Raw genomic sequence first — 13,821 nt, 5'->3', positions numbered from 1 at the left:
GAGCCAGGACCCCTGGGCTCTATTCCCAGCCCTGGCACTGACGTCTCAATTAGTGCCAGCAGTGCTGGTGTTTCCTGGGGCATAAGACCTTGGCTGAGCCCCACTGAAACTCAGTCCACATCAGGCCATCAGGACTCCTGGCATTTTATCCCAAGCTCTGGTGTTAGACCTGAGAGCTGGAGGTCAGGACTCCTGGGTTCTATTCCCAGCTCTCTCACTGGACTCAGTGTGTGACATTGGGCCAGTGACAGCCCTGCTATGTGCCTCAGTTTCCCCATCTGTAAAACGACACTAACACAATCTTTGAAAGTGCATTGATGTCTATGGATGAAAACCCACAGGCCCATCCAGCAGAAGTGCCCCAGGTAGACTCTGGGTGCAGCTGGTAAAGTAATAGGTAAATATCAGCCATCAAGGAAATGCAGCCATCACTGGGATGGAGCATGACACACTAGCTATCTAGTATTACACAGCTTACACAGGAAGAGAAGCAGAGTTTGGTGCCAAGTTCTAGTTCCCTGGAACGTACCATCCAGTAGCATTTAATGTGATCCCTGCCAAGACCAGTGATCTGCTCTAGCAAGTGCTTTCCTGGTTGTGTAGCACAGCTGCTGCCTACGCAGTGACTTGGGCTCCAGTCCCACTGAGACAGTCATGTGTGTCTCTTGTGTGACTCTCCCCAGGCTTTGGGCACGAGAACACCTGGATCGGGCTCAATGACCGGATTGTGGAGCAGGATTTCCAGTGGACGGATAACACTGGCCTGGTGAGTTTGGAGCACCTCTGGCAGGGAGCGTCTTTGCTGCCCCGGGCCTCAGCATGGTGTTGTCCTGTTTGATCCAGCCTTGGCCCAAGGGTTATAAAATGACCTGGGGTTATAAAATGCCCATTGGCCACTTGGGCCCAGCTTGGGAACATGCACGTGCCCGATATAAAGGGGAGGGGAGCCCCAGGGGAATAGTGAGGTGTGGGGGGAAGCGTGCAAGGGAGTGCATACCTGGAGTCACAGAGGAGTGAGTGTGAATATGTGCATGTCTGAGGAATATGGAAAAGAAAGAGGGAGGTGCCTGGGAGGTGTGTGGAGGGGTTCAGTATGCATGAGTGTGCACATGTGCCAATGCATGCAAGCGTGAATGTGCACATAAATGTGTGTGTGTGCTACTGTGTAAACATGGGTATGCACATGGGTGTGAGTGTGTGATAACCTGTGATTGTGGGTGGGTGGGTGTGCAAAACAACATGGGTGAGCGTGTGACCACGGGCCTGGCCTCCCCACTCCATGCAGTCAGAGAATGCAGCGTATCACCCCCAGAAGCTAGCAGGCTCAGAGGCCCCACTCTGGCCCAGCCAGGCGAGCCTCTGCCTCTGGCTCACATGGGCATCACTTTGAGTTTGGGTAGGGGGGATACAACCCAGCCGAACCATGGGGGGAGGTGGGGGGGCAAACAGCCTGAGCAGCCCTGAGCCTAATACCCAGCTATCGGTGCAGGGCACCACATGGTGAGTCTGGCCAGCAGTTGGCTCAGTCCCCCTCTAATTTCTGGGAGGCCCCCTGGAATAAACAGGGGTATTATCACTAGTGTAAATCGAGGGGACACGGCCAAGGCCTGGGGCAGCCTGTACCCTGCTCCAAGGGGCTCCTACCCTGGCTGCTGCCCCCACTTTGTCCTGAAGAGAGCAGTGCAGAGGGTCCCTGAAGGGCTGGCTGGTCCCCTGGTGGGGCGGTGGGGGGGGGGCAGGCAAGGGCCCGCGAGCAAGGGGCTGTGATTGCCACCCTCTTTCCCACCAGCAATATGAGAACTGGAGGGAGAACCAGCCCGACAACTTCTTCGCGGGCGGCGAGGACTGCGTGGTGCTGGTGTCCCACGAGATCGGCAAGTGGAACGACGTCCCCTGCAACTACAACCTGCCATACATCTGCAAGAAAGGCACAGGTACCCCGCCACAGCCCCTGCTCCGCAGCCCCCTCCTTCCTTTGCTCCCCCAGACTCCCCCAGCTGCTGCTGGCTGGGGGCCGGAGGAGGCAGCTCCTCTTGGCAGGTGACCAGGGTCAGCCTCTGATTGGCTGAATGGGAAAGAGGGGTGGGGCCAATGGAACTATAAATTGGCTGGGTTTGTAGCTGGTGAGCTAGTGGGAAGTGGAGGTGGCTGGGGATGTTATGTGGGTGGGTGGGTGGGGAGGGAGAAGGTTTCAAGAGTCAGTAGCTCCCAGTGAGAACAAGGAGAAGTTCCTCCTCCCCTCCCCCACTGAGAACAATGCAGAATTAAATTAACCCCTGTTGACAAGTCTGCAGCAAGTGAGTTGCTGGGCCAAGGGAGGCTCCGTCCTGCTGGCCTAGCAAGCTCCAGCAGTGGCCCTCGGCTGCGCTTGCTTCAGGGCTCAGTCCGACTCTGGGCCGAGATGGGCCCTGTTGAAACAGAGGGGTGACTTCTAGCCACCCTGACCCGGGTGCAGGCAGGGAGCCAGAGAGGTCAGTGCTGCAGGGTGGGGCAGCCCAGGGAGGCTAGCTGGTGAGGTCAGCTTAGAAGTGGGCTGCTTTTCCAACTCTCACTGTTCATCACGAAACTTGTGATACTTGGTGGTTTTCTTCAAGCCCCAGCTCCTGGAGTCATATGAGAATCTCAGCTTTCTTTTCTTTTCTAAAGTGACATGTTAGCCCTCTCAGCTGCAGAGAAGAGCGGGAACATAGGGCTCCAAAGGTCTCAAATTTCAGAAGGCAAATGAAAAAGAACCTGATGTTTAAGCCAACCTCCTGATTTGGGGGATGGGTCATGAATTTTGAGGGCCTGTCAGTGCCAGCCAGGCTGCATTCAATCTAATCCCCCTCAGAGGAGAGTTTTGCTGGTTGCCAGCCAAACCCATTTTACGGCTGTAAATCCGGCGCTCCCCCCACACCCTGGAGAGAGATTTCTGCGTGGACTCATGCTGCCTCTCAGTGGAAGGTGGCAAATCAGATTCAGGCTAGACGTGCAAAGAAGAAGCCCAAGTCACAAGTGGCTTCCCCCCCTCGTTCTCTTTTGCTACCCTTTGCACCCCTCAACAAAGAAAATCCAAATAACCTCGCTTAATCTCATCTTTTTTACTGCTTAATTCTCCCCCCTCTGCTTTAAATTGCTTAATAGGCCACCATTAAAACTATTAAGTTCTCATTCCTTATCTTGAAAGTTATATTAACCTCCAGCTGTTCACGGTGAGCCGAGAAAGACGCTCCAGAATCCCAGCCACTGTATGTAATGATATATTTGTCCCGATAAGGCCATTAATTAAATATGTAAATCCTCCAGAACACCTTGGCGCAAATCTGTCAAAGGAGCCCTCTCCATAGATTGGATTTATACAGCAGCCGCTGGCGGCTTCCTGACACGTTCTGTATTCCATAAGCAGTGCGGTGGAACTGCAGGGCAGAGCGGGAGACAACGGGCGTATTTCATAGGGAGCCTGATGGAATGGAAAAAACATGAAGGCTCTGAACAGGCGTTTAAGGACAGGATGGGGGGGCTGGGCAGATGCGCCCAGGTTCTGCTCCAATTTCCTCTTTGGGCTCTGCCACAATTACACCTTCCTCTGAAGGCATCTGGTCTCATGTACTACAAGAGGCAGAACAGAGGACCACATGGGCCCCTTGGCTGCTGTAGGGGGGCAGGGCCTGGGTTATTCTGCCAGCTGTTCACGGCCCTATGCTGGGTTCTGTTTCCTGCCCTGCCATGGACTCCGTGGGTGAGTCACTTATCATTGGATTTGTCAAGGTGCTGAAACCACTGGGAGTTAGGCACCTAGTGGGATTTTCAGAAGAATCTATCTGCACCTAAATACCTTGACTGGTCCAGTTCTAGGCCTCTCTGGGCCTCAGTTCCCCATCTACACAATGGGAATAATAGCCTAGCCCTGCCCCGGGGGGTGCTGTAAGCATTGCATTGTGAGGGGCTCAGATATTGCACAGAAAATAGGGTTTGCCCCACCAGCACCACTGGGTCCCACTTACTGGCAACTTCAGTGAAACCCCTGCTCTCCTAGCCCTGGGCTCCCCGCACACAGCTCTGCTGATGCCCCGTGGTCCCAAACCCAGCCCCACTGCTTGCTAAATCCAGCCTCCATCCATAGCCTGGAGCGTTGGAGCTGAGGAAACTGCAAAGTGCAGTGAAGTGGGTCTGGCTGGCCCTCCCCAAACTCCATGAACTCAGATGCAGGGGGCAGAGGCAGCTCTCCAGCTGAGTCCAAAAGCTGGTGGTTTGCAGACCAGTGTAGGGCCTCTGGTGCCCATGCTTTGCCCAATCAAGGGCTGCTCTGGTATCCTGCCAGCAGGCCACAGGCCATGACCCATTTGCATCCAACGGAGGGCACTGTCCGCAGCCCCCTCTGCCCCTGCTCTCTTGTAACCATGCCTGTGGCCTTGCCCCCTGTGCAGTGCTGTGCGGGCCGCCCCCGGCCGTGGAGAATGCCTTCCCCATTGGCAAGCAGAAGGAGAAGTACACTATCCACTCGACCGTCCGGTACCAGTGCGGGGATGGCTTCACCCAGAGGCACGTCCCCACCATCAAGTGCCACAGCAACGGGAAGTGGGACAGACCAAAAATCCTCTGCACAAAACGTTAGTGCCAGCTTCCCACCCCTTCCCAGGGGGGCTGGGGGAGGGGACAGTTCTCAGGGCATCTCCAGCCTCTCTATAGACAAACCCACCATTACTCACTGGGCGCTGAAGGTAGCTGTGCTGGGGGTGAAACACCAGGCCCCTTCCCCGGAGGGAGGAGGCATTTAGCCCCAGTGTCCTGGCCAGATCCCAGGGGCATCGCTCTATGCTTACACTGCCCTGCGCTCTCAAATGGAGAATGCTGATCAGTTGCTGCATTCCACCCCAGAAGTGGCTGCACCGGAGGTAGCCCTCAGGCTTTGTCTTCACTGCCGATCAGTGCACGTTCCTCCACTCAAATGGGTGTGATCTCACTGCACACCAGTGCTGGAACTGCGCAGAGGGGTCGGGTTAGCAGCTGCTGGGCTGTTGTAACTCATCCCCACTGCAGCTGCAGCATTCAAACGTCCGCGCACACACACCTGGGTCAGATCACTCCAGTTTAAAGCGCCACTTAACTAGGATTAAAGCTGTGTGCGTGTGTGGACGAGAGTTGAGGTGGGGCCACACTGGAGCTATACCTCAAGCTAATACTGCAGTGAAGACGAGCCTTCGTCTGCTGTCCCGTCCCAAAGATGCCACCTGTCGCAGTGCAATGCCCATCCGCCCCACCCTGTAGCGCCGACATGGGAGGATTCCAGTGTCCTGTCCTCTCTTCTTCGGCTTCGACCCCCGGGGGTGGGGGGCATTTGTGGCTTAGCCCCACGGTAACGCACCTCCCCCTTCTCCTCTTTGCCTCTGTTAGCCAGAAGGTCCCACAGAACCCGGCGCCACCACCGCCACCACCATAACCACCCGCGCCACCATCACAACTCCCGCAAGGAGAGGAGAAAACACAGGAAGCAGCTCCACTTGGACTGGATGGAGGAAGGCAACTACTTCTAGAGGCTGGTGATGAGCAAGCACAAGTCCCTTCCCCCCCCCCCGCCCCGGCATGAGCCAGGCACGTGTGTGTGATGGGAAAGGGCAACTTTTACTGACCCCCCCCAACCCCCCTTTTCTAAACCCCTTTGTTTTAATTCCTTAGGACGCCCCCAGTCCCCATCGCCTGTGTGCCTGGGGCGGTACGTGTGTGTGCATTTGTGTCCCTCTGTGCATACACAAGGCCTTGACCCTGCTCAGTGCTCAGTCCCTCACAGGAGCTGCTCAGCACCACATAGGGTCAAGTTGTTCGGCCCCACCCATCCCGACTCCCACTGAGCGCAGAGGCCAGACCAGGCTCCCGGGATGGGTCCATACTGTCCTTGCACGTCCATGCAGGGCCTGATCCTCAGCTACTGTAAACTGAGGCCACTGTCCACTTCAGTGGCTTTACACTGATTCACACCGGTGGAGGGAGGGGAGGGCTTTGGCCCGGTTTGGTACGTCTACACAGCAAAACAACCCTGCAGCAGCGAGTCTCAGAGCCCAGCCTCTGAGACTTACTGCAGGGGGTTGTTTTGGGAATGTCGACGTCCCCGCTGACTCCAGTGGAGCTTGGCAGATTCACTCCACCTGGGATCTGGCCCTTGTTCCCAGGGAGGCAGGACAGACAGTTCCCCTCCCCATCTCTGGCTCCTTTGCTTGGGCTCCTCTTCTGGGCAAAACCCCAGTGTGACTCCTCATCCCCAATTCCACTGGCCTTCTTCAAGGGAGACTCCAGTTTTTTAATAAACAACCCCCCCATTCCTTTTTGCCCTCCCTTCCCTCCCTCCCCCAAGTAGCAGGTCCTTATAGTCCCCTCTCTGTCAGGCCCCCTCTTCTGCTCCTTCCCCCGGTGGCATCGATGTTCCGTTCTCTTCCTTTCGGACCCAGCAGTTTCCTGACTGGCTAGAAGAGCAGAAGCTCAGAGCAGGACACATGCTCACACTCACAGCACTGAAGGTTTCTCTGTATTGGGAAACAAACGTCCTTACTAAAACCAAGGGCAGGTCCCGTAGGAGCCCACACCAGAGTCCTGGCTGAATAGGTGACGATCCTTTTCCAGCTTCGGTCTCCCCAACAGACCGGGAAAGCAAAGCAAATCCCAGCCACCAACAGGTTACAACGCAGTGGTCATCTTGGAATCCCTTCGCTTCCATCTGTCTTCATTTTATTTGCTATCTTCCTTTCCCCAGGGCAAGAGGCAACGGGTAGAAAACGCACAGTAGGAAAGACAAGGGGGAGCAGGCGTCCCTTGATATCCAGTATTGCTCTGGTGTTGGGATGCTTCTCAACAGAAAACAAACGAAAACCCTTCAGGGCGGGGTCTGTTCTCGCCTTTCCATCCCTTCCCCCTTGGGTCTGGTAGTGTAGGCAGCAGCAGGCCGTTACACTTTATTTCTGTGCTGATGGTTCTTCCCGTCTCCAGCCCCTGCCCCAGGACAGACATACCAAGGATCCAGGGTCTGCTTTTCATTTTCTTTGCCATTTTAAAGCACAGATCTTACAAAAGTGACATGAGCAATCCCCTCAGGCCAGGCCCTCTGCGGAGGTAAATCAGCACTGTTGGAGCTACACCAGTTTATACCAGCTGCAGATCTGGCCTGTTGACTCCAGTGGAGCTGGGCTGATTTACAGCATCTGGGGTTCTGGCCCCATTGACTTCAGTGGGGCTGCTCGTGTGAGTAAAGTTATCCCAGTGCATAAGGGCTAGATTCTGCCACCCTCACTGGAGCTGCCTGGCCGATTTCAATGGGACTCCTCGAACAATAGGGAACTTGCCCAAGTGAAATTCAGCTGTGGAAAGAGGTCGGCCCAAGGACTATGCACCAATCCAAACTGAGAGTCTCCCCTTTTGAATGGCAGCACCTGGAGCCCCCAAATAAGATTGGGCCCCATTGTGCCAGTCGCTGCACAGCAGAGCTGGCCCAGCCCCACAGAGCTCACAGCCTGAACAGACAAAGCGCAAAAAGTGAAGCAGAGGCCCTGAGGGGGGAAGTGACTCCCCCAAGGCAGTGGCAGGACTGGAACCCCGCCCTTCCCAGTCCTGTCCACTAGCCCCGTTGCCTCTCCTTTGCATCCGAAGGAGCTGGACTGATTTACACCAAGGGATGGTGGGTCTGTGCCGGAGTTGGAGGTGTCATATCCAACTTGCATGGCTGCACCTGATCATGCCAGTGCACCTGAAATAGGAATGTAGCCCTGGACATGTTACCTAGGGCCACAGATGGGCTCATTCCTGGGCCTGCTGGGCCATCCCACGGACAGCACTGCTGTGGCTCATTGCAAATGACACCTTCAGCTCCAGAGCAGTCGTAGCCTTGCATGGCACATAGGCCTTGTGCTGGGTATTTCGCACAGGGAGGAGGCTGAATTTCCCCCAATGTTGGCAGAATCGGTCCCAATGCCTTTGCAGGATCAAGGCCCTCCCAGTTTGTTTTGTGGTTAGGGTTTTTTTTCTGTTTGTCGTCATTCGGGTTGATTTGGTGTGTGCGTGTGTGCGCGCGTGTGTGACAACGCAGCCAGCCGCTTTCCCGTCTCTGCTGTTTGCGATGTGACCACAGTGTCCTGTATCCCCAACCCCCCGTGGCACTGATGACATCTGCGTTTCTGTATTGCTGGACATTTTAATAAATTTTTTTAACAGTTAATAAGCCCCTGCAATCTGCTTTGCCTTTTATTATTATTGTTATTATTTTTTTGCCTTCCATTTCCTTTCCCAGATGCAGTGACACAGCTGTGACTCCTGGCTCCCGCGCTCGGCTAATTTAATGCTGTGAGGGCATCTTTCTGCAGCTAATTCCAAACTTCACTGCTGCTGGATTGCTACTGCACATAATTATATTCTGTCATTCTTTTAAAAAAAAATTCCTGTCTTCCTATTTCCATTTAAATGAACCTTAAAAAAAATGGATATTTTTTTTTTGGCTGTTCCATCCTAAAACTCCAAAGACTTGAAGTCTCAAGGGGTGGGGAGAGGGCAAGATCTAGGCATGACATATTTCAAGTTAAAAACTAATTGACACCTGCAGCTGCCCTTCTTTGGTGCAAGGGAAAGGTCCCACTAGTTTACAAGAGCCTTGCAGGAACTGGAAGAGAAGCCACCACATGCCCCCAGGGCAGGTACTATGTTGGGCAGCTGGAAGCAGCCATGTGCTGCCCCCCACCCCAAGCCTCAGTGCAGGGGGCACGTCTGGAGGTGGGAGGGGGCATGCTAGGCTAGGCTACGCTGGTCTCTGCTGCTCAGAGCTGTGGAGCAGCTAATAGGCTGCCATACATTAGAACAGACCCTGGCCTCTGGCAGCCCAGAAATGGGAGGGTGCTAGAGTGGCTCAAAGCCACCTTCTGCCCCCAGGCTGCTCCTTCTGCATTCTGCCTCCAGGGGGCACAGCACAGACTCTCTCCCCATAGGTGTTGGCATGTAGAAGCGGGTGGGTTCTGGGCTCCATGGGCATCAGCCGGGGAGATTCCCTGCCCCATAGCCCAGCCTCACATCAGTCTGGGAGAGGCTGGAAGATGCTCCTTCAGCCATCACCTGGCTCTGGGCTAAGAATGATCTGGGTCCCAGCAGGACTGGGAAGAGAGGCCTGAGGAAGGGGCAGGAGATCAAGCCAGGAGGCCGGTGAGGGAGCTGGAGGTTGGATATCAATGGCACAGTTTATCCAGAGTAATCAGAAGGCTGCTGGTGATGGTCAAGTGCCGGGGCCTTCAGCAGATCAGTCTCCGACCGACGGGCCTGTATGGAGCCCTGGGGAGCGTCAGGCTGCTCCAGGCCCTTGGGCCGTGGGTGCTGGGCTAAGCACAGAGGGATGCATTTCCCCTTCCGTTCTGTCGCACACCGTGAGGTTTCCACACACTCACACCCAGGTGCCCTGGCCCGGCTGCCTGCCCACCACTGAGTGCAAGTGGCAGGTTTTCGATTTTTAACCACCTCCTCGTTTATTTGTACCCCTTCTTTTGTCCTTCCTGTTTCTCTCTGGGGCAGGGAAGGGGACACAGGCATGACCACCCGCTAGGCCTCTTCCCATCTCTGATCCCTTCTGTAGCTGGAGCCCAGGTTCCCATCCGCCCCCTGGATAAAACAAGGCAACAGGAGATCAGAGGCGGCCCTGGGAGTCTCTTCCTTTGATTCTGCCACCCTGCTATTCCGGGAACTCTTCAGATCTTCCCCGCCAGGCCCTGCACATCAATTCCCCGGCTGTGCTGGCCTGTGAAGGAGGCAGGGACTGCACCTCCCCAGCGTGTGTGTGCGGGGGGAGGGGAGAGCTGTCTGAGGAATGTTACTGACACCCCAAGCCCCCTCCAGCCAGTGTTCAATAATTAATCACTAATAACAGTGGGATGTCTTAGCCAGCAAAGGGAGCAAGCATCACAGACACTAGACTATTTTCCTCAATCCCTCCAGTTCGCTTGGCCCAGTATCCCCTGCCCTGGGCCTGTCTCATCCGGACACGCCAGAGCTCACTAATCCCAGATACACAGGGTCAGGGGAGCTGGGATTGGGAGAGACCCCTAGGGACCCAGCCAGGGGCTCTCCTCGCCCTGCCCGGTGCTCAGACGCGGCAGTGATGGGCACTAAAGCCGCTGGCACAGAGATCTCTCGTACCTGCCCAGCCCGCGGACTCTGTAGTGACAGCATGGAGAGCTCGTGTACCTTCCTCATGCTCAGACGCTGCAGAGATGGGCTTCATAGACACCAGCACGAAGCTCTCATTTGCCTAGACACAGAGGCGGATTAGGGGTTTGTGGGACCCTGGGCCAGAGCAAGTAAGGGGCCTTCCCCACCCCTTCTGCCTGCAGTCCCCCCACAGCACTCCTGCCGGGGAGCGAGATTAAGCTCAGGGGCTTCCCCTGCTTCCTGCAGGAGCGCCAGGTGGAGCAGGTTGGGGCGCAGGGGCACCCCTTGGCACAGGCCCCGTTGGCCTAGTGGCTAATCTGCCGCTGCCTAGATACTGCGGTGATGGCCCTGGGCAGACTTACAGACAGGTTAGCTCATCCAGCCCCAACTCTTGCGAGCGCAGGTCACAGGAGCCCATGGCCGGACACAGCAAATAGGTACCCTGGACCCCAGCATGTTCACCTTGGGAAACATTTTTCCCAAAGGTCCATGGGACCAGCACTGGGGTAGATGGAGCCTTCCACAGCTCGGCCCCTGGTTCTGCTCCGGTCCCACGCCTGGGCGCGGTTCCTGTCTGACGGCCGCGGCGTGGCTTGTGAACAATAACCTGGGGACAGCTCGGCGGGCACCGCCACCGCCTGGCCCTGTATTGGCAGGTTCAGCAGAGAGGCCAAGGGATGGAAGGGCCCGGGGAACTGAGCACCCGTCTCAGCCTTGCACGGGCCCCGGAGCAGGCCCGGGAGGGTGGGGAGCTTATCCTGCCACCGCTCTGAGCAACAAAAGCCTTTCAACTCCAGGGCTGCCAATCCGGCTCCTTTCACCAGCACCAAATTAATTTGAAGCAAACACGGTACTTCTGGGAGCGCTCCTTTCCCAGCCCCGCCGCCTGCTCCTGTCTCCTTGGAAAGCGAGCGCCAAAGAATCAGCCCCGCGTCGCGGCTGCCTCTGGGGCGGCTCTCTGCGGTGGATGCAGGCAGCGAGCTCACCCAGCCATGAATAATACAGCAGCGCCGGCCTTCCATACGCATCGGGCAACTTTATTTTGCCACTTTGGAGAAGACACAGAGGCTTTAATGAATTTGTCAGGAAGCTGCCTGCGTAAAACATGAATCGCGGGTTCCTGCCTGACCTGAGCACGATGCCATCCGTCAGTTCTGCTTCATCAGTGGGCCAGTGGGCATCTGCTGCCCTCCTCCGGGCAGGGATCCCGGCAGGCTTGACGGACACAGCCCCCTGCGCCGGAAGCTCTGCCTACAGCTGCTGCCACCTGGGCAGAGTCCTGGAGTGGCCCAGATCACCCAGAGCCAGGAAAAAAACCCAGGAGCCCCGTCCTATCTCTGACCACTAGAGACCACTCCTCTCACAGCTGGGAAAGAGAACCCGGGAGTCTGGACCTGCCCGTTGCCTCATCTAACCAGGAGCCCTGACACCACCCCACCCCCACACTGTGCTCTAACTAGTAGGCCACACAACCTGCCTTGCTTGAGCATGTTCATTCCACCGAGCCTCCCAGGCGAGAGAAAGATCATGCTTCCCGAAGCCAGAGGGACCCCGACTTTGCTTCCTCAATGGCAGTGGATGGGACCTGGGGGGGCAGAGGAGGTTGGGGGGCAGGTGGCACTTGTACAAAGGAGGCAGCTTGGCTCCACTGAAGCCATGCACACTTGTGAGAGCTGCCTCTGGGATGGGCAGAGAGAAGGGGCTTCACATCTGCTTGGGGATGCAGAAGGGGGGAACCCAGGTGCACCCATCCCCACCGCCCCTTACCGGCCCAAGAGACGGGCCCTGTCGGCACCGCCAGCTGGATCTGCATGCACGAGAGCAAGGCAAACGGCCCTTAAACCCCCTCTGCAAAGCCTCCATCCTCTGGCCTGAGACGGAACTAGAACAGGGCCCAGTGCAATGCCGTTGGTGCGCCTGCCCCCGTGCAAACCTCTACTGGCGACATGCTGCTGCATTCTTGCAAAATAGGGCCTGTGCCTGGTACCTCATGGGCTTATGTCACGCTGGTGAGGCCCCCTCTTCCCGTGGTGCACGGGGCCGCTCCATCTGTGCAACAAGCCACGGCACAAACCCCCAGCATGGAGGCCCCACGTTGCTGAGCTGGGTTTTCCCCAGCGCCTGTCTCTGCTGACCTTAGTCCACAGTGGAATAGCCTAGTCCTGGCTCCACCTGGCTCTGCTCCCTTCTCCGGCACCATCGCGGCCAGCGCCCGGTCACCCAGCAGCTGTGATGACTAGATAGATCTACCCGCACCGAGCAGCGTGGAGCTGGGACAGCGCCTGGCATGAGGCTGTGGGACTGGCCCGCGCTGCCTCTTAAAGCCACCCCCCTTCCCGGAGGGATGTTGCCTGTTCCTCCCCTCCACCCCCTGGACACTGCTCCAGAGGGGAGGGAGCTATGGGGGAGCAGGGCAAGGGGAGCCTCTCCCTTCGCTTTGCAAAATGAGGCGCCTTGTTTTAGCCCCCTTCGTGAGCTTGATCCGTCCTGCCACGGGGCCCTGCCGCCGTCCCCTCGCTCTCATGGGTTCACATCCCCTTTCGAACAGCGAAATCCAGCCCCAGCACAGCGGAGCTCCGCTCCCCCGCCCCTTCGCCATGGCAGAGCTGCCGTGAGCAGAGCCGGGGCCAGCTTGCCAGTGCTTCAAATTCCGGCAGCTATTTATTTCCACCAGCGTTTGGAGTCAATCAACATGAATGAAACGTGCTCGAGCCCCCCTGGCAGGAGATAAAACGCCACCAGAATCCAGGCCTGCCCCAACCAGAGCCGCCGGGCGCCAGCATTCAGCACCTGTCCTCGCACAGCGGCAGAGAGCTGGGGAGAAGAAGAAAGGAAGAGCGGGGTGGGGGGGGCACCTCGTTCCCAAACTCCAGAGAATTAGGCCAGTTACTGAGCAACGTCACTAGGTGGAAAACAAGCGCTTTGGCCATTCTCCATCAGAGTTAGCGCTTTGCTAAAGGGCAGCTCCGATTCCAGCCGGGAGGCTGGTTTTACCCAACAAGACATGGCCACCTAGTCCCTGGTGGAGCAAGGGCCGGCTGGCCAGGTAGGCAGAAAGTGGGGGCTTGTGGTTAGGCCACTGGGCTGGGCCTCAGGAGAGCTGGACTCCCACCCTGTGTCTGTACAGCGCCGGCACAACGGGGGCCTGAATGCAGCTCAAGCTTCTCGGGGCAACTGCAATAACAGGGCAAAGGCAAAATCACGAAGCAGGACCTGACCCAGAGGGGGTGGAAAGGGCTGCGGGGCTTTTCGCCTCTCGGTGACTGGTTCCAACCCAGCCCGGGATGGTGACCCGCCGCTGCGGCTGTCTGATGGGTCCTGGTCCCTTTCCACATGGCCAGGTGCCCCCCGCACTGAGACCCAGCCCGTCTGCAACTCACGGCCCCCCCTGCTGGGATCGGGCATGGGGAGTGGGTGGAATCTGCACTCTGGCTATCCCCATCCTGTGGCATCAGCCAACGGGGCTGCCCATCGGGTATCTTCCACCATCTGCAAGTCATCCTGGCAGAGCAATTCCTGCGGTAGCTCTGGGGCTCGCCTGACAGCTCCGTCCCTGATCAGCAGGGTCACACGTACACACGCTGGCAGATACTCACAATGGGAGGGACACGAACCTTTTGCGAAGCTGCTCGACTCCCCTTCGCAGCCCTGGGTGCCCCTGGGGGGGTTAGCGCC

At 57.1% G+C, this 13,821-nt stretch overlaps 1 protein-coding gene across 6 annotated transcripts in view; it reads left to right on the top strand.

The window, feature by feature from the left end:
- Positions 1 to 8,394, top strand: part of NCAN (neurocan) — an 86,822-nt gene extending 78,428 nt beyond the window's left edge. For 2 of the 6 annotated variants that reach the window (XM_043502678.1, XM_038384316.2), the window contains exons 12-15: positions 684 to 766; positions 1,790 to 1,934; positions 4,407 to 4,589; positions 5,378 to 8,187. In XM_043502678.1, the coding sequence (XP_043358613.1) occupies positions 684 to 766; positions 1,790 to 1,934; positions 4,407 to 4,589; positions 5,378 to 5,523 (557 nt within the window). In that variant the 3' untranslated portion in view covers positions 5,524 to 8,187. Of the gene's footprint in view, positions 1 to 683; positions 767 to 1,789; positions 1,935 to 4,406; positions 4,590 to 5,373; positions 8,188 to 8,251 lie in introns of those variants that run through there. The other 4 variants (XM_038384321.2, XM_038384319.2, XM_038384317.2 and 1 more) reach the window with 3 other exon arrangements.
- Positions 8,395 to 13,821: the final 5,427 nt, after the last annotated feature.

This window comes from Dermochelys coriacea, chromosome 25 (assembly GCF_009764565.3).
Source record: "Dermochelys coriacea isolate rDerCor1 chromosome 25, rDerCor1.pri.v4, whole genome shotgun sequence".
Taxonomy (NCBI): domain Eukaryota; kingdom Metazoa; phylum Chordata; order Testudines; family Dermochelyidae; genus Dermochelys; species Dermochelys coriacea.
Note: the sequence above shows the minus strand (reverse complement) of the source record. Positions and strands in the feature narration are given on the sequence as shown.